The sequence below is a fragment of the Gossypium hirsutum genome, chromosome A05, assembly GCF_007990345.1.
Source record: "Gossypium hirsutum isolate 1008001.06 chromosome A05, Gossypium_hirsutum_v2.1, whole genome shotgun sequence".
In the NCBI taxonomy this organism is placed as follows: Eukaryota; Viridiplantae; Streptophyta; class Magnoliopsida; order Malvales; family Malvaceae; genus Gossypium; species Gossypium hirsutum.
This window is the reverse complement of record NC_053428.1, coordinates 55,883,059-55,903,639: the sequence shown is the minus strand read 5'-3', so window position 1 is coordinate 55,903,639 and position 20,581 is coordinate 55,883,059. Positions and strand designations below refer to the sequence as shown.

The 20,581-nt window shown below is 29.8% G+C and overlaps 2 protein-coding genes across 5 annotated transcripts; both read left to right on the top strand.

The window, feature by feature from the left end:
- The first annotated feature begins 823 nt into the window (after window positions 1–823).
- Window positions 824–6,242, top strand: LOC107960070 (lipid phosphate phosphatase 2). Of its 4 annotated transcripts, none has more exons than XM_016896277.2 (9): window positions 824–1,131; window positions 1,633–1,755; window positions 3,081–3,301; window positions 3,422–3,509; window positions 3,607–3,716; window positions 3,803–3,896; window positions 4,734–4,922; window positions 5,027–5,086; window positions 5,820–6,242. In XM_016896277.2, exons 2-9 carry the CDS (start codon window positions 1,722–1,724, stop codon window positions 6,011–6,013), a joined length of 990 nt encoding a protein of 329 aa, XP_016751766.1. In that variant the 5' UTR covers window positions 824–1,131; window positions 1,633–1,721; the 3' UTR covers window positions 6,014–6,242. The 4 variants fall into 4 exon arrangements, with proteins under 4 accessions (XP_016751766.1, XP_016751769.2, XP_016751767.1 ...); XM_016896280.2 differs by having other exon boundaries at window positions 899–1,131; window positions 5,256–6,242; XM_016896278.2 differs by lacking the exon at window positions 1,633–1,755 and having other exon boundaries at window positions 903–1,131.
- Window positions 6,243–15,934: 9,692 nt separating this feature from the next.
- Window positions 15,935–20,190, top strand: LOC107960071 (uncharacterized). Its single transcript, XM_016896281.2, has 7 exons — window positions 15,935–16,076; window positions 16,379–16,457; window positions 17,352–17,413; window positions 17,510–17,652; window positions 18,251–18,461; window positions 19,450–19,622; window positions 19,738–20,190. The coding sequence occupies exons 1-6, from the start codon at window positions 16,062–16,064 to the stop codon at window positions 19,615–19,617; spliced, it is 678 nt and encodes a 225-aa protein (XP_016751770.1). The 5' UTR covers window positions 15,935–16,061; the 3' UTR covers window positions 19,618–19,622; window positions 19,738–20,190.
- The last annotated feature ends 391 nt before the right edge of the window (window positions 20,191–20,581 follow it).

Sequence of the window (20,581 nt, the reverse complement as noted above, 5' to 3'; positions counted from 1 at the left end):
TAAAAAATAAAGTTAAAAAAATTAAAAGTATAACTTTTAAATTTAAATAATGGAAAATTATTTTAAAAATTAGAATTGCATTGGTATTAACTTCAAACATTTAAAGTTGAATAGAATATTATTGCATGTACAAGTTTCATATGTGCAATTCGTTCTCTTTTTTTAATAGTTATTTTGTATATGTTAACAATTCTAAAATGCAACAAGATTAAATAGCTCAAAAGATAATTTTATTATATGAGAAAATGTTAACAAAATATAAAAAAATAGAAATTGTTTTATAAAAAAATTATAAAATATAGTGTAGCATTTAGTCTTATGTTGTTAGTTAAAAGATGAAAGAATCCCACATTGTTTAGGAACAAGCTGCAAACTTATTCATGAGTCTATATATACACATATTTAATATCCCACATTGCTACAAGGGAAATGAGACTTTGAATCTATATAAAGATTTGTTTTGTAAGTTTCATTTCCATATTAATTGATAAAACCTTAAAAAAAAAGAGTGTTGTCAGTTTAAGCCTTTTATAAGGTTTATTCTTATAAATTTTTAAAAAATTGGTCTATTTTTATAATATTTAAAAAATAATTTTTTTAAAAAATTTAAACTTAGGCCAAAACGTGTATTTGGAAAGTCTTTTTGCTATATCAACAAAACACGTTCACGAGAACAAAATTTTTGCTGACATGACAAAAAACTCCTCCAAAGAAGTACTTTGTTGACATATTCTTTGAAATCGTGTCGACGTGGATGCATTTTTATAGAAAATACCTAATCCAATAAATAACTCAATAAATGACCTATTTTCGGCTTTGATTTGATTTTTCGTGTTGTAATTTTGTCACTGTCTGTCGGTTCACCAACTTCAATATTTATAAAACAAATTAAAAAAGTGCCGCTCCATCCCCATCGGTTCCTCCTCGAATTTGACGCGATTTTCTTTTCAGAAAAGGAAAATCCTTTTTTCGCATGCCATAAATATTCAACGCGATTCAAATTTTAATGCTTCGAGAAAACAGAGGAAAAAAGAGAATATAACGCGCTTTTTAGTTCGCTGTTGACTGAAAAACTCCGTTCATTACTTCGATCCGATCATTATTCTCAGACGAAGTTCAAATTTTCTGACGGTTAGTTCATACTCTCCCACACTTTCTGATCGATCAACTTACTTTTACTTCAGTTTTCCTCTTCTTTTTAGTAAGTTTTTTTTTCTGCTAAATCGAGGTAAATAAAGGGAAAGACGAAGGTAAAAAAAAAAACGAGTTTTGCTTGTTTTACTTCTCTGGATTGAAGACAGTTCAGTGCGAGAAGGTGTTAGTTTTTTTTTTCTTGTTTTGGATTTTCTTTCCAAATCTTTTGGTTCGGAAAAATAAGAAAAAAGAGCATATACGATAGAACTGCTTGAACAAGATTCCGCTTGATGTTCTTTTTTTTTCCCTTGGTATTTGTTGATGTTCGTTCTGGAATTGAATCCGCAACTTTTATTAAAATTTTACGAACCTTTCGAAACAGGCTTCATTTGGCTAACTGATTTCAATTTTTATTGATAAGGAAGGGGTTTAGATGAAGTCAGAAGCTTTGATTTTATATTTTCAATAGCTGATGAAGATATGCCTGTTGTTGTATAGTCTACTTTGCAGGATAATGATGTTTTCTCCAATTAGCACAGCTTTGGATTTGTGAAGGTTTTTTTTATGAGGAACACCGATTTGTAGAAATGTCTGAAGCGGAGTGCCCTTTGTTAAACCAAAGTAACCAACATTGAACTCTGCTGAAACACCCTTTGTTGAACTCGTTGCGGAGGCTACTTTTACGTTTAGATAAATGTTGCGTTTGCAACTTTAGCATTTAGATAAGCATTGCCTGTGCATCTTTCTATGTTACTTGGATTCTGGTGTCGTTGGTTATGGGTATTTGTTCAACTTGGCTATCTTCAAAAAATTTTGAAGTTTATCCTCATACCTATGTACAGATATGCGTTGGATATGATTGTCGGACACAGCACTTTAAAAAAAAAGAAGAGTTGGAGCAATATGAATATTTTGTCAGTCTGCATGATTTAGTTCTATTAGTACCGAGACAAGAATGAATTTCGTGGAGTTGCACTTGATTTCTCATCTGCACTGCAATTCTCATGTGGTTTGAGGTCCTTGACCCATCTGTGCGAAAGCAAAGCTGTAGTGATTTGTTAGCTGTCTAGGTTGGGCCCCTGATGATTAGTTTTGTCCCCATAGTGAATTATGTTTTCTGTGAAACTGTCTGTCCTTCACTTATTCATCATCTTATGGAGATACTATACATCCACTGGAAAAATTTGCTTTGTCCACCCTAGAAAATTTCTTGTTACAGTTAGTGAGTGCACCAGGAGCATTGGAAGAAGGAAAACAAAGGGTTTATTTTTTTCTCTTCTTTTTCCTTCGATTCTAATTTTTCCTGATATACTATAAATTATGAATTTTGCTTCTTTACCAGGTTACAATGCATCTATTACATATTATAAGATTCTATGGTTTATTTTATGAAACAATCCCTCCTTTAGTTCTTCATGATCTTCTACGGATATCATATCCCTCCTTTAGTTCGTCATGATCTTCTACGGATATCATACTTCCACTCAACAAGATTGCTTTGTGCACCCTAGAAAATTCATGTTACAACTAGTGAGTGGAGGCATAGGGAAAACAAAGGCCTTTACCCCCTTTGTTCTCCTTTGATTTAAATAAGTTTGTTTTGCTTTAATTTGATTTATATACCCTCTTTGTACTTTAAATTATGAATTTTGCTTCTTTACCATGTCCCAACTCATCTATTACTATTATAAGATTCTATGACATACTTTTACATTATTTGACCTTTACTTCCTGCAAAATTAGCATTTTATTTCGTTGTTGTAGCTAGTTTTTAGTGTGCGGTTATCCTATTATTGTGACTCATGCTCATGATCCCTTTTTTCTTGTTTGCTGTCTTGGTAATTGTAGTCTTAACTGTATTTCAGTATCATCCTCTCTCTTTTTCATCGCACATCAGTTTATTTTTGTTTTCATTTATTAACCTTTTCTATATGTTCTAAAATCAGTGAGGATGCCAGAGATTCAGTTGGGTGCTCATACTGTAAGGTCTCATGGGGTTAAAGTTGCAAGGACTCACATGCATGACTGGATCATTCTTTTGCTTCTCATTGTGATAGAGGTCATTTTAAATGTTATAGAACCATTTCACCGCTTTGTCGGAGAGGATATGATGACTGATCTGAAATACCCAATGAAAGACAATACCGTTCCCTTTTGGGCCGTTCCTGTATGTTCTAGCTTTGAGATATACTGTCATACTAGAATTACTTTCTGGCAGGAGAATTTGTTCTGATTCAATCAATGATGATGACACTAAGTATAATGTTTGTGTTCTTCCTGGTAACAGATGCTTGCGATAATGCTTCCACTTTTTGTCATTCTTGTATACTATTTCATCAGAAAGGATGTTTATGATCTACACCACGCCATACTGGGTAACACTACATTTCCCCTTGGGATTCTGAAAGTTCATCATCTTTTGCCTGAATGTGATAGCATTTAGAAACTGTTGCTACTTGATTGTATATTCAGGCCTTCTGTTTTCTGTGCTTATCACTGGTGTTATAACTGATGCTATTAAAGATGCCGTTGGTCGGCCTCGTCCAGACTTCTTTTGGCGTTGTTTCCCTGATGGAAAAGGGGTTAGCCTCCTATTTTCCGATTTTCTTTTTAAGTCTCGGTCAGTCCTGTAGTTTGCCAACAGGCATTCGTTGCATCAATCATGCAGGTTTTTGACCCTGTGACAAAGGACGTTATGTGTACTGGAATAAAGAGTGTCATCAAGGAAGGACACAAAAGTTTTCCCAGTGGTCATACTTCATGTAAGCAGTCTAATTATTTCCTGCTTCATGGCCTTTTCATCATGGTTACACTTTGTATAAGCACTACCCGGGTTTCCCCTTAAATCTTTGTCCGCCATTTCATTATCATTTAGTGTGGCAGCCTGCATGAATGGACTCATTTTTAATCATTTCTTGTAGACCCACACATCCATTACAGCATTCTCATTAACATAGATTTATTAGAAGGGAAAGAATTCTGATTGCCTGTAAATAGTGTCTGGATGTGCCTTTATCTGATTGAAAACGTAATGTTATATATGCATATATAATTATCATAAATGATGATGAATATTATTTGTATAATATATTTTACAAAAGAGAGAATAAAAGATGCAGGTATGCATGTCTGTGATGATCACAACTTAGCTATAATCGCTATCCAATACAATCCAATATAGCTAAGTCCCTAGAATGCCGAAGTTTCTGTGGAGCAAGTTAGTGTCACTATCCCACCTTAGTCATACTCGGGTGTGTGTCAGATCTGGGTATGTGTCTAGAATGGGTCTTTCTTGGACACAAGTGTGAAGCAAGGTATTTCAAGAAAAATAATGAGTTGAAGTAGCATTGGAGTTTTCCACTTGTTTTTGGAATGAACATAATGTGAGGTTTTCAGTGCTATTACATGACAACTTTCGTTCTTATTTTAATCTCTATTATTATTGCTGTTGTTATTAATATTATGTACTACTTTATCATTGGGAGTGCATACAAGCATGTTGGTTTAAATATGAGCTCCGCTGTTTTTTTTATGCATTTATTTTACCTCTAGTCTATCTAAAAGTGGCTTTTTGATCAACTTTGTTTTTCAACATGCAGGGTCGTTTGCAGGTCTTGGATTTCTTGCACTATACTTGTCTGGAAAAATCCGGGTATTTGATCGCCAGGGCCATGTGGCAAAGCTATGCATCGTCTTCTTACCATTACTTATTGCTGCTTTAGTGGGAATTTCTCGAGTTGATGACTATTGGCATCACTGGCAAGATGTTTTTGCTGGGGGTCTTCTAGGTTTGTCTTTTGGGCACTTCATTTTTCCTATTAATTTCCTCTTTATATTCTTTACGTTTTGTGATAAGCCCTTTTCCCTTTGTTTTTTTACGTCTTTTTTACAGGGCTAACAGTTTCATCATTTTGTTACTTGCAATTCTTTCCGGCACCATATGAAGTAGATGGTATGTTCCTTCCCTATGTTCTTTAGGCTGTAACTATGTTACTTGGTTGGATTTGGCATCTGATATGGGTATCTATCCAACTTAAATTTGTTAATTTATTATTATATGTAATAGGAGGGTTATTGGAAGGTTATATCCTCATACACGTTAGGATTCGTGTTTGACATAGGTATTTCAGAAGAAAAAAAAGGAACCGAAGCAATATAGTGCTATACACGTCTTGTTGGACATGGGTATGAAGTATGGTTCTCCAAATAAATAAAACAACTTAGGGCACTTTTTGCCATACCCTGACGTTTTGGTACCTCTAGCTATGTTACTTTGATTTGGATGTGATATAAGACATGGCAACTAAACACGAGGGTTGCGCTCGTTGCGGGACTTAACCCAACACCTTACTGCACGAGCTGACGACAGCCATGACTTGCATGTTCATTTTTTTTCCTGTTATGTTCTTTTATGTATTTTGAAGGTCTTGAAACGTCATATCTTCGTACCTATGTTGGGGCATGCATCGAACAGGGATACTTAAAAAAAATAAGAACCAAAACAACATAGTTATAAACATCCTGTTGAACATAAGTATGAAGAGTGGTCATCCAAATATATGAAGAAAACTTGGGAAAAAAAATTGAATATTAGGTGTTGGGTACATACTCGTATTCGACTCTTGTTTAACTTCATATTCTAAATCTAGTTAACCTTAATTGTTTCTTCGTAACGGACCATACAGGCTGGGGGCCTCATGCATATTTCCAGATGTTAGCAGAGTCTCGAAATGTGAATCCATCCAACGGCTCAAATGTACAACAAGCAGAACTCGAGAGTGTATATGTGGATTCACAGCATTGCAGGGAGTTATCGAGAGTGAATACACATGACTCGAGCCCTATTCTTGAAGGAACGAACGGTAGGATGGGATATTGAGAGTATTGAATGTTAAGAGTGTACATACAATCATCAGATGTCCATAGCGTTTGAGATTAAGTACAACTATGTTGGGGTTACACATGGTTTTACTTAGATATTGAAATATGGATCTGAGATTATATTAGAATTTGATATTTCTTAATTCATTTTCATGATTATGTTGATCTCAGAAATCTTGTGATATTTGTTAATTCATTTTCATGATAGCGTTGGGATTTTGCTTGTATTTATAGTCTTGCATCCTTGGAAGATCATAATTTTTTACTTACCAGAGATGGGTACAGGTTTTCTATGTTTATATATAGGGATGAGCGTTCGATCGAATCGAATGAAAAAATTTCAAATTAATTGAGTTGATGAATTATATTTTATCATTCTAATTTGATTTGAAATTTTTTCAAATCGAGTCGAGTGAGATGAAATTCAAATCGAATTAAATCGAATATATTTGTTCGAGTTAAATTTTAAAAAATAATTTTGGGTTTTTGTAATCACTGTCACTCATCGTAATAAAATTTGTCCATCTTAATCAAAATTTTTATTAATTTTTATTACATCCTAATTTATTTATTAGTCTTTTATATATGGGTTATTTTTTTGCTTGCTTAGTTGTTTCAATTATCTTCAGATTACTGTCACTATGTATAGAATTAAAAAATATATTAAATACAAAAATGTGATTTTTTAATAAAAATTATTTTAAAGATAAAATGTAAAATTGATACTAATATAAAATTTTAACATAAATATTAAATGACATAATTAATAATTCAATTTTAATATAAATATTCAATATGACTAACAATTTAATAATATAAATAATATAAAATGTGAAATTTAATTAATAATATAAATAGTAGATATAAATAAAATCATTACTATTTATGTTTAGTGATTTTTTTTGGATAATTTTGATTTTTTATTTGAGAATAAAGGGTGGGAAGTAAAAATTTAAGGGGGAAATAAAAAGTTTTGGAGGATAAAAGTTTGAGGGAAAGTAAATAGGGGAGTAAAATTTTAGAGGGAAAATATTAAAAAAAAAATTGGGGTGGTGGATTTGGGGTAGATGGGAGGTAGGATTGGAAGGAAGTAAAAATTTTAAGGGGAAAGTGGGAGGGAGTAAAAATTATGGGGGAAAATAAAAAGTTTTGAGGGTTTTTGAGAGTAAAATTTTGAGAAAAAGTAAATGGGAGAGTAAAATTTTAGTAGGAAATGGATTTTGGGTAGATTGGGGGGTTGGGATGGAAGGAGAGTAAAAATTTTGGGGAGAAAGTGGGAAGGAGTAAAAGTTTTAAGGGAAAAGTAAAAAGGTTTAGGAGTTTGGGGTAAAAATGTAAAATATTATAGTTTGATATTCGAATTATTTGAATTATTTGAATTCGAAAACTCAACTCGATTTGAACTCGAAATTCGAAAAAAATTCGAGTTGACTCGAATAACTTGAATAACTCGAATAACTCAATTCATTTAACTCGAAATTTGAATTTTTTTAAATTTTTTCGAGTCGAATCTAATTTTACTCGCCCCTATTTATATATAAATTTCAATGCGTTAATGTATTATTTAGATTTTGATATATTCGTTTTGATATGTTAGATAATTGTTTGTTAAGGTGTTACATTTATATAAGTTTTTTTTTATATATAGATAACATTGTATTTATACAAGTTTTATCATTTCAGTGATCTGTTGTATAAATTATGATACCTATCCAGGCTTTGTGTGCAATACTATAATGTTATATTCTGTATTTTTATTTTAAGAATTTATTTTTGTTTTTCAGATCTAGTTTTATTAAATTATTTGTTGTGATATTTTAAAATTAAAAAATACTTATTATTCCGCAGTAATGTGATAAAAATGTAAAAAAATGATAGAGAAAATATTTGGTATATTGTAGATTTTAGAAGCGGAGAGTTGGCAATTGTTTTAAAAAATAAATATTTAAAAAAAAGAGATGTGTGTTAATTTTTAAAGCTTAATGTGAAATAAAAGAAAGTAGATTGTGTATACCAAAATATTAGAACATATTAAATCAAAATGATATGCAATAAGTCTAAATTTAATAAACAATTTTAATGATGTTAAATTTGATGCCAACATTTTATTGGGATAAAGCATTTAGGCTAATTAATAATATTATAAAAGTTGAGGTATGAAACTATATCAAGAGTTAAAAGTATAAAGATTAAATTTTAAATTTGAGTATAATATAGATATCAAAATTGAAATTTAACCATTATCTTACAATGTTATTGACATGTGTATTGTGTAAGAAAGGTCTTACATTATAAAAGTTGAGGTATCAAATTATATTAAAAAACAAAATACATAAATTAAAATTTGAGCATAATATAGAGGTCAAAATTGAGATAATTAAAGATAATAATGTATGAACTAATTGATATGATTGTAAAAATAGATCTACAAATTATGTTTGATTAAAATATAATAATTAAATCTTAAATTTTAAATCTTATGAGAGAAATAAAAGTGAAAATTTATTATCATTTTATCATGATAAAAAGAAAAGGATAATGTAAAAATACACATGTAAGAAGGCCCAAATGCCTTCCTTATATATATAATTTATAGATTTGCCAAATATTTCGAAGTCAACAGCATGGCCATACCATATTCCCTTCATTTCAAGGATTTGTATTTAATATAATATGATTGGATAAATACCATAGGTATACAATTGTTATTCAAAAATAGTTTGAGTTATTATCTATCATATCCTCCCTATGCCATAATAATTTTATATATTATTGTTACACATCACGGCATGAAATACCTTCAAACGACCAAAGAAGTCTCTCCTCCTAGTTTTTCATCTTCTTTAATCGAAGAACTTCCATTTTTGAGGATTTTACGAACACCAAAGATAATTAATCTATTTAGAAATGCTAAAGCTTCTTCCCTTCTTTTTCATTCTAGTTTCAATTGGTTTCACAACTTTTTGTCATTCAAAAGTAAACCCAAAGCTTGTATCAGTAATTATCATTGTATAAATAATATATCTATTTTTTTTATAATGATAATTTAAATTTAAGCTATTTTTTAAATAAACGAACATCCGAATAATAGACACACAACTTAGGTTAATATATTCATCACTTTATTAGTGCACAAAATTAGAAGTTGAATACATTAAAATTAAATAATGTAAATGTTAAATTTATATTTAGTTATTTAGGAGTAAGAACTAGACCTGATCATGAGCTGAGCTATCCAATTATGTTGGAAGGTCCACTCGAAAAATGAGAGGATTTAGAAAAATATATAGGCCTGAAAAATAGACTTGTACAAAAAAACAAAGCCCATTATTTAAACAGCTGGGCCTCAGGTAAGCTTTTTCAGCTCGGGCCTGACTCAAATACAATGCTACCCTTTCTTTTCTTTTCCTCTTGACTCCCCAATTTCTGAATTGTAATCCCTAACACTATCACCCCTTTCCCATAGTTGACTGTCACCCCTTTTCGCACAACTAATTTCTTTTCTTTTCTAAATCCCTTAATCAAGTCAATTTACCAAATTGTCCTTAATACTACTCACCTCCACACTTAGCTCTTTAAGCAAAAATATGTTCAAACAAGCAAGTTTGAGCTTTGATTTAATTTGCACGTTCCTCCTCTTAATGTGGAGCTTTAACAGAGACAAAGTATGCATTACAAACTAACAACGGTAACAAGAAACACGAAATTTGATAAAGTATACGAATATAAATCATTGCTCTAAACTACCTTACCGATGTTGCACAGCTAAGCTGAAATATGGAATTCTTCAACTGAACTCAACTCCTTTTTCAGCACCTCAAACCACTTCTAATCTTCATTCCTAGTCCAATCACATGTATTCTAAGTTTTAATTTCATCATTTAATCCGTTTCATTATTTTCCAGAAAAATCATACATGTTCTTGATCAAATTTGAATTTCTCAAAATTGATCCATAAAACGTGTTTGATCTTTTGGTTTAAGATTAAAAACCTCTTATTCTATTTTGATCTTAGACATCCATTAATATTTGGATTCCAACTCAAAATTAAAGATCCACCATTGTTGATCCTCAAGTTCAAGAAAGAATAAATTAAAATTGAAAATTCATTATAATCAATATTAACAAATAATGATTGAAATCAACTTAAAAACAAGTTTAGAGATGAGGATTACCTTCAATTGAACTCAAATAATTGATTCAGAGAGAGAGAGAGAGAGAGAGAGAGAGCTCAATTCGGGTGAAAAATGAGTGAAAAGTGAAGTAGTTGCAGAGTTTTTAAAATTAAAAACCCCACCTGATTTTTAAAATTTGGAAAATTTGCCATCAAGCCACTCCCTCCTTTCCCTTGTTTTATAATTTGCTCATTTCCCTCCAAAATTCTGAAAGTATGGTTTATTTACTATAAAACCTCTTACACATTTCCCTTATTTTTTAAATTAGTCCCATTTAATTAATATTTTAAATCACCCAATTAAACCCCTATTTTAAATTATTTTTAAATTCCAATTTAACCCAAAATATTTATTTTTACCCAAAAATTATTTAAAACCATAAAATTTATTTTTCTAAAAATATTTTTATTTTCTGGAATATTATTTACTGATTTTTAGATGAAATTAACCTAACTAATTAAGAATATAAATTGTTAATTAACCCGATTAATTCCCAATTTTCACTCGGAACTCGGTAAACTTATCCGAAACTACTAGACCTATTTTCGGGACCTTACATATAAATCAGGATTTTCTTGAAAGTTTTGTAAGAAGAGGGCAAAGAACATAACAACAATATAGCCTAATCATCGTCGCTGATATCTGCTTTGAGATTCTTTAGTTCATTTAGAACGGTAACGAACTCACTGATGAGTCCATCGGCCATTCTGAACGTGTATTAATGTTGTTTTAAAGCTAACCTGTTGGGCAAAGATTTTTCATATACAAGGCTTCTAGTTTCTTCCATAGTGTAGATGTTGTTTTCTCCATCAGAACCTCTTGTAACACATTATTTGTGATGCATAGTTGAATTGTAGATAGAGCTTTTTCATCAAGCTTTTTCCATTCTAATTGATCTATATTCGTGGGCTTTTTCCCTCTAACAACCTTTTTTAGACTATTCTGAACTAGTATTGCCGTCATCCGAACTTGCCACAGATTGAAGTTTACAAATTTATTGAACTTCTCAATATTGAATCTTACCACCGCCATCTCTAAATGGTTAAATGCGAAAATCAAACTAAGCTCTGATACTAGTTTGTTGGAGATAACTCATATATGCAACGAACAAGAATAATAACGAAGAAATTGAAAAGATCAAACACACAAATTTATGTGGAAAAACTCCTCAAAAGAGGATAAAAAAATCACTGGTAAAAAGAGATTTCACTAATATAAAATAAATACAAAGATGGAGATAATAAGAAAAAGAAAGAAAAACTCAAAACCTCAAAAGAAAAACCCTTCAAACTCGAAAAACACAAAATTCTCCCAATTTGTATATTTTATGTTGTTCTATAAACCTAGGGTAACTATGGCCTATTTATAAGCTGAAATTCGTAGCCTTTATGACTAGAATATCCGTAGGTTAATCAGAGTTTAAGTAGAAAACTAAAACAAAGCTTAACTAAGAGAAGAAAACTAAGAAACTTAAGGAACATGTTGTCATGTCGTGACGAGGCTTTTGCATCATCAGGACGAAGAACGATCATGTCGTCAGAACGACCATTCTCTTCTCGTCGTAACATCAGTTGCTCATCGCAACGTCAAGCTTTTATCTCGTCGGGATGTCACCCACTATTGTGGTCAAAATGTGAGGCAAACTTTCGCAAAGGGTAAATTATACAAATTAAAAATTTTATCACACGTGTATGTGATTTATAATATAGAAATTTGTTTAAAAATAACATATAATAAATAATGAAATGTATGGTTTGAAACTAATTAATAGTAATAACACATGTAGAAAAATTAGATTAAATTGTGAGTAAAATAAAATTTAAACATGTTCATACATTAGATTAAGAATACTAAATGCATTACTATTGTTTATCATGGTGTTGTCATTAATCTTAAGCTGATGTCGAGTTAACTTGTGATACTGACTCAACCAATAGCATTGTCAATATATACAATTGATGAAGGTAATAAAATATGCGTAATAAAATTAAAATGTACAATACATTTCAAGATAAAGCATTGGTTAATGGTAAAATCAAAATTTTATCAACGCAAATGTCATGGATTAAAATCCTACCATATGCAATATTAATTGTATTTTTAATAAAAGACTAAAGTTCCTTTATTTTAATTATGAAAAGATATTTTTCTAATTTTCCTAATCAAGTTGGTGTCAGGTTAACTCATGATACCAACTCAATCAAATGTTTAAATAATAATATAGGTATACAACTGATGGAGATAAAAAATTGAGCATATTAAAATAAAAATATATAATATGAAGTTTTGGTTGAGTGATAAATATATCTAATTGGTGAGGGTTCAAATCCTATTTTTATTAAAATAAAAAGACAAAAATACCCTCAAATAATAAAATGTATTTTAATTATAAAAAGATATTTTCATAATTTCCTTAATCGAGTTAGTGACGATTGACATGTGACACCAACTCAATTGAAGTTTAAATAATAGAATAAATAATAACTCAAGTATTAGCTGTCTCTACTTTTGTCACTCAAGTTTAAAATTTTTTATTTTAGTCATTAATGTTATTGAAATTTAATATTTTGTCCACTCCTCCCTTAAGTCATTAACAAAAGCTTTTTTAATTGGCATAATAAAAAAATTAGCCCTCCAATATTTATATGTTCTATTAATTTAATCCTAATTCTAAAAAAATTAACAAATTTAGCCCTCAACCTTACACATTTTGTTAATTTATTCTTAATTATTAAAAATTAAAAGTTAAAAAACTTTAAAATTTTAAAAATAAAAATAAAAATTTTAAAATTTATTTTTTCATAAAATAAATACTAAATTATAAAAATATTTATAAACAATTGGAACGTACAATTAAATTCATTGAGAATTGGAAGATTTTGCCCTGATGATTTTTGTACGAGTAAGTGTTTAGAAGATTATGCTAGCATCCCGACAAGGCAAATGCACGACATCTCAAGAGAATAAAGGTCGTCCTATCTCGGGCGCCAAGAACAAATTTCCGATTTCCCATGAGCGATTTTGAAAGCGAAAGGAATATTGGTTTGTAACTTTTTTTTTTTTTAGAATATTTCTTTCTTGCATTGCGGAGTGGCCTAGACATCCATCTTACTTACATTGTAATTCTTTTTTTTTTTAAAACCGATTTCATATTTTAAAGAAATGCAACTGCTATTTTCTAAAAAAACACTCTTTTTTTTCCCTTTTTTAATATTAGACTTCTTCAATTGTTAAATACATTTTATAAAATAACAAATATAAACATATTAAAATTTTTATTATTTAATAATTACATATACCAGTTGGTTCTCAACCCACACTTTATATTCGGCTAATTATTTTTGAATTAAATAGTTAAAATTATTTAATCTTCATTTTTTTAAGAATTTAGTCCTTCTATTTTTTGAATTTCAACATTCAAGTCTAGCTGTCAATACTGTTCAAATTCTCATGTTAAATTTGTTAGTGTGACATTCTATTTTTTTTTAAAAGTACTCAGTTAATAATCATGTCACAATAAAAAAAGGCATTATAGTGGACTTGGAATTAATAAAAAAATTAACAATGTCAACAATCCTTTAAATTTACATTTACATTTTAATTAGAAAAAAATATTTAGACTAACTAATGATATTATAAACGTTGAGATATTAAATTATATTAAAAAATTAATTATAAAGATCAAATATCAAATTTTAACATAGTATAGGGACTAGAATTGAAAGATGACTATTTTTATATAATTAAAAGTAGAGAGACTCAAATTGAAAATTAACCATTATTATTAAGAATGTAAAAGATATATATATATAACAAGCCTTCGTTTCATATATAGTAGTATAGATAAAAAGTAGTGGGATCAAAATTTAAAATTAACCATTAGCGTTGGGAATATAAAAGAAAAAGCAAGTTTAGTGTCAAAGAAGGAGGGTTGTTCATGTATATTATTCAATTATTTTTTAATCAGTAATATGTTGAAAAAATTCGGCATACTACAAGCAAATAAATTCACATAGATAAAAATATGTTTATATTTTGATATACAAATAAGGATTGAAAATATTATAACTTCACTTCGTTTACAAATTATTATTTAAATGTTTTGATAAAAAATAAGTAAATTATTTTAATTAATGAAAAATAGAGAATTCGTTAAAGGAATTAATATAAATTTTAAACCCAAAATATTTTTTTTTTAAAAATCATGTGAGGACATGAAGTTTAAAAATCTTACTTATTGTGATTTAATGCAAATAAACTTCTGCAATAAAACACTAATTTTTAAATTTAAAATTATTTGGGTTTTATTTTTTCAACTAATAAAAAATTTAAATAAATCTAATGTCACATATGGCGAAGTACGTCACTTATGCTAAAACGTTGCTATATATATGTATTTTATGGTTTACTATAATTACCATAAGTTGAAAATTTGTTAAATGCGTCTCAAATAATTTCTTTTTTTATAAGTATATTAATAAAATTAAATTATATAAACATAAATAATATAGTGCATATTAATATTGAGAAAAAAAAAGTCAAAATCCGATTTACGCATACTAAAGTTAAAGTAAAGATATTAAGCAATTTATATTGAAATAAATCATTATAATTATTGTTAATTGTTATATTATTCAATTTTTAAGTAAAATTAATTCATTAGGAGTCATTAATTAATAAATTATATTATATTTACAATAATAATATTTTGATTAATAAAATTAAATTTACTTGATAGTAATATAAATGTTAAAGCATATGATATAATAAAATGTTTAAGTAAATAAAATTATAATTAAAGTACTATATTAGATTTAAATTAATATTTAGAAATTATTTGCATAAATTTAATTATAATTTTTATAATATATGTAATTAATTATATTATTACTTTTATTATTTTAAAAAATTGATATTTATGATTATTTTATTTAAAGAAAAAGGTTCCATATAGCAAGGATGTTGAATGGTAAACTTTCTTTCTTATGTTATGTTGGCTGTTATGGAAAAGTTGGAATAATTTTGTTTTCTCCATAAGTCATATGTGTGTACAGGAGATTATGATTTTAGGTGTTGCGTGGGCAAGGAGCTTTATGAGTTGGAATACCACTCCTTTGCATTCTATTTTAATGGTAATTGGTAGGTGTTGGTTACCATCGGATAGAGGATGGATTAAACTCAATATGGATCGGGCAGCTGCTAGTAGTAGAATAATGGAACTATAATTTATCCATCTTATACTAACTTGGAATTAGAAAGTCCGTTTTCGTTATATTCTAATATCACAAAACGAAGTTATAGATTAATTGACAAAATATGGGCTTAATGGTAGCATGGAATTGATCTCCTTTGAAGAACTCCTAATTCTATGTATAACTTGTTGTTGATGGATAAAATTAATTCTATATGAGTTTACTATGTACTTTTTAATATAATTACTTAAGGTTGTTAAAAAAAAATTCATATTAAACCATGTAGATTTGGTATAATAATAATTATCTCAATTAATAAAATTTTTTATACTTGCAACAAAACCTTGTTATAAAATATATATCTATATATAATGTATATAGATATATATACATGATGTATCGAAAGAAATACACATATATAATAAGCACAAAACTAATCCAATAAAAAAAATACAAATACCGAATAAAAAAGCTCAAATTTAATATAAAATTACAAATTAATAAGTAATAATTATTTTAATAATAATTAAGATCTAAATTATATAAATAAATTTAACTTATACTAAATTTCCCTTAAAATTTGAAATTCTCAATCCTCTCTTACCTCTCTTCGCTAAATTGAAATTTCAGTGCCTGACCCAAAGCCAGTCCTCTCTCGTCTTCAGGTTTCTGACAGACCATGAAATTAAATCAGGTAACCTTTTAAACCCTAAACTTATCTCCCGCATTTCTTTCTTCTCCACTCATCAGATTTTGAGTTATCTCCGTCTCTGCATCACGCTGCTATGTTTCAATCCTACTGCTTTTACTGTCTCTCTGTTTACTTTGTTGGAAGGAGAATGGCGGACCGTTATTGCCACTATTGAGATCTTTAGTGGTGGCGGACGGCGCCGGTACTGCGAAATAGCGGCCGCGTCACTGCTACGCCACCTGTATTTGAAACCCTTTTCTTATTATTTGTTTGTTTTCATGGAAAAAAACGATTTGTTTTTGCAGGCCGATTCCACTACGGATGATCTTGAGCCTTTGTTCGATTACCGCCGTGTTCAGCCCCTGAACATTGTTTGCTTAGACGGTAAAAAGAACTTTCAAGTCCGGTTTAGTTTTTATTAATCTTGATTAAATACATTTTGTTATGTCTCTTATACTGTTTTCGAGTTTAATTAACGTGTGGTTTCTTGTTTTTGTACCGTGTTAATGAATTTCGATAATAGCAAACAATATGTATTTAGTTTCTGACTTTTAAAATTTAACTCGCTGGTAATTAATTTTATCATGTTGAGTTTATTATACCCTGCTCATGTTTAGCAAACATTTCAGTCATGTTTGGTAAAAATTGTTGTGTTGTGTTCTCTTTTCATATAGCAATCCTAAATTTCATAATTAGGTGTACACTGTTTTGTTCATTATACTGTTTCCATGCTTGATAAACATGCGCCATTTCAAGTTTTTATATGGTGTTCATGAATTTCAGTAATGTCATATATAATTCACATTTAGGTTTTGAAATTTAGCTCAATTGTTCTTAAAACGTGTTCTGTTGTGCTTATTATACTGTTTTTGTGTTTAATAAACATGCATTTTGACTTGTGTCCATGCGGTGTTCATGAATTTCAGAAATGGCACATACACTTTGCATTTAGATTTAGAAATTTAGCTCAATTAAACGTTTTCTGTTGTATTTATTATACCACTTTCGTGTTTAATAGACATGGTGTTCATGAAATTCAATAATAGCACATACAATTCGCATTTAGGTTTCAAAATTTAACTCAATTGTAATTAAACGTATTCTGTTGTGTTTATTATACTGTTTTCATGTTTGATAAACACGCATGATGTCTTGTTTTCACATGGTGATCATGAATTTCAATAATAGCATGCAGTTCACATTTAGGCTTTGCAATATAGCTCAACCGTAATTTTAGTACACAAGTTGTTATAGTTATCGTTTTGAGTTCCATTGTAGATGACTGTTCAGATACTTCACCAGTTCCGTCACCAAAACGGAGGAAATTTGCTAATCCCAATGTAAGATTTTTGCCTCTCTTCATTATGACATATGAAAGTAAATTTGTTTAATAAGTTATTATTATTTTTAATTTTATGGAATTGGAAATGGATTAGGTTGCGGAAGTAGATTTGGATAAAGATGTTGAAGTGATAAAAGTGGTGAATGTTGAAGAGGAGGATTGGTTGGCTCCCCCTCCTGCGGTTTCAACTAAAGCTTATAGCAAGATTGGTGAGGATTCAACCATAAAGGAGTTAAGGTATTATACTTGGCAGTTTGGAGGTTTTTTTTATGTTCGTTTAAGGAGCTAAAATCTACACTGACTTGGCAGACTTTTGCAAGTGTTTATGTAGACATTGCTTATAATTATCTGAGATGAAATATTTTATACCCATTTCTAATGTTTCAATTGTGTTTAAATTGTCTGACTATTAGACATGAACAGGTAGTTTATGATTCAACACTGTTGTTTTCTGCAAGAGAATTGTTGGTTTGCCTGTTAACCATAATTGTAATATTTACATTATTAAGACTCATTTTTCTTGAAATATTCAGTGTCCAATGTATACCTGGATATAGGTATGGGGAGATGACTTCCCAAGAATCTTCCAAATAAATGAGAGAATTTTATAAAAAAACCTGAATATACTTATGTTTATCGTATATTAGTATCCAACTTTAAACTTGAGTACGAGTGATATAGTGTAAAATATTTTATTTCTAGTCTCAGGATTTAAGAGCTATGAAAGAAACTAAGGGTTAAAGGATTTTGGGATGTTGTGGGATGTTTAGTGCTTTAATATAAATACTTTTTCTGAACTTGTTTTACTTATTTTAATGTCGAATTATTCATGCAGGCGAAGGAAACAGGAATTGCTTTTGTTTGCACAATCTGCAAAAAGCATGTTGCAAGAAGTGGAGGAATCTGCAAAGCAAGAACCGAGTGGTTCCTCGAAACCTTCTTTAGATGCTGTAGCCGAACAACCAAAAAATCCTGCTCCCGAAAGGGCCAAAATAGTTATTTCAATCCAGAACAAGGATGAAATCAAGCAATTTCGTATATACATGGTATAGTTTTCTGCTGCACTTTTTGCTTATTTGTTAGTAATTGCATACAGTCAGGCTATGAAATAGGTGGTAAATGAAAACATTTAACCCCTCTGTTTTGCACTTGCCAGTTTCCAGATATGGGAATAGAAATAGCTCTGGCTGAGATCCTGTTCTTTCCTATGTTACTTAGGTGTAGGTGTTGAACATGGATTTGTGTTTGACATGGGTTTGTTTGATTTTATTCTAGGATTTCCATGTAGTTTTGGAGGGTATTTGGAGAATCATAATCCTCTACCCATGTCTGGATATGCTTTGGATATGAGTACTTAAAAAAAATAAAGAATCAAAGCATGGTAATTCTGTCATAGTGTTGACATGTATATAAATCCCTAGGTACAAGCAGTGGAGGAAATAAGATAAATGCATGGCGCATAAACATGGTGAAGATGCAATCACCAAACTTAAAATTTCACTTTAAAGTGAATTCTGCTCTAGTTTCATCTCTTATTTATGCTGGAAAAATAAAGATTAACAAGTGGTAGAACTTAATTTGATATCTTGCCATTTATGCATGGTTCATGTCCATATTTGTGTTATTTTCAATGGTTCTTCTAAGGACTTCTCTTTTCTTGATTGCTGAATCTTTAGATTGACCCATTTCTTCCTTTCTTTGCATAGAATAAGAAAACTTGCTAGAATCTTTCACACCCTATGGAGTGCACAAAACCCCTGTTCATAGGTTGGCAGCTGCCAACGCTGTATCTTTTTTTTTTTTTTTTAAATATGGAGAGTTAATGTAATCAACAGGTTTAAATCCAATCACATCTTAAGTATCTCATGTTTGTTTTGTGTTAGCTTGAACTCATTTCTTAAACTCCATTTTTTAGATTTGTTTTGCTTGATTTTGATGTATGATTGAAAGATTTTTTTGTTATATATTGGTCTCCCCCCCCAATTTCTTTTGGAATATATTAAGCTTACGTGACATCTCATTTTTTTTTAATAGGATGACAAGTTTGAGAAGCCCTTCAGCTTGTATGCCAATAAAGCTAAGCTTGACCTGCAAAGCTTAGTATTTTCTTTTGACGGCGATAAAATTAATCTGGCTGCAACCCCTGCAAGTCTAGGAATGGAGGATGATGACATTATCGAGGTGCATGAGAAGAAGAGCTGATCAAGGTATGTTTCTGCTTTATTATAGAAAAGCATGTAAACATTAGAAGTTTGTCCGAGCCTTATGTTTGTTTTCTGTTATAAAAGGTTATTTATTTATTTCTTTTCTTTTTGGTTGCAGACATTATGTTTGAATCTCGATATGTTGACTATGAAATGATTTTAGGATGTTAAGAGTCCGAAAGGTTTCAAGACATTGATTAATACATTGAAGCAGCGCGTTCTTCTGTATCATCCTATCAATGATAGTTTATGTTTTCACATTTCACAATTGTACAGTGGGATGGTGAAAATGTTTTGGACAAGTATCACAAACTTTCTTTATCAAAGCTTTTCCCATAGTCTTGATGTGGGGAAATGACCCATAGTTTCACAAAATGTAACTCATTGGCTGTGCTCTGATAAACTCGCTTTTGTGAAACCATGAAACGTGATGTTATTTTCATTCTTCATATCTGGTATTCTGATTTAGATATGGAGTTATGACCTTCCATCTACATGGATGGGATATATACTTGTATGATCTGATAGTCACATGAGTTTGAGTAAACATAGCCTAGACTGCTTTGATGAACTTGCTTTTGTGAAGTGAAGCCATGAATGCCTAAATGCTATGTTCTTTTGACTAAATAAGAGAGTATGAACACTTGATTTTAGTGGCATGACACACTGCAGCTACAACTTGAGCTGGCGGCCGGAGCTCCATATGATAATAGCAGGTATTATAGACAGTAATCAATTGTTTCATGTAGATTTAGATGTATTATTAGTGGCTTAGTTGACTTATACTACAAAATTTTAAAAATCAATAAAATAAATAAAGTTTTATTTGATCCGGTTTGAATGATTTTGATTTTGATTTTATGAATTAAAAATCGAAACACAATATTGAATTATTATTTAAACTGAAAGCGAATCAAATTTAATAAAATTGAATGTAAATGGAATAAAAAACTAATCTTTAA

What these genes read in the sequence shown, in the direction of transcription:
- LOC107960071 (XM_016896281.2), top strand. An exon ending in GGAAATTTGCTAATCCCAAT is followed by an intron (nt 17,414 to 17,509) that starts GTAAGATTTTTG and finishes GAAATGGATTAG; the next exon opens with GTTGCGGAAGTAGATTTGGA. An exon ending in AGCAATTTCGTATATACATG is followed by an intron (nt 18,462 to 19,449) that starts GTATAGTTTTCT and finishes TTTTTTTAATAG; the next exon opens with GATGACAAGTTTGAGAAGCC.
- LOC107960070 (XM_016896277.2), top strand. Translation starts at nt 1,722, where the DNA reads ATGTCTGAAGCGGAGTGCCCTTTGTTAAACCAAA. An exon ending in TTCCCTTTTGGGCCGTTCCT is followed by an intron (nt 3,302 to 3,421) that starts GTATGTTCTAGC and finishes TCCTGGTAACAG; the next exon opens with ATGCTTGCGATAATGCTTCC. An exon ending in TTTTGCTGGGGGTCTTCTAG is followed by an intron (nt 4,923 to 5,026) that starts GTTTGTCTTTTG and finishes TCTTTTTTACAG; the next exon opens with GGCTAACAGTTTCATCATTT.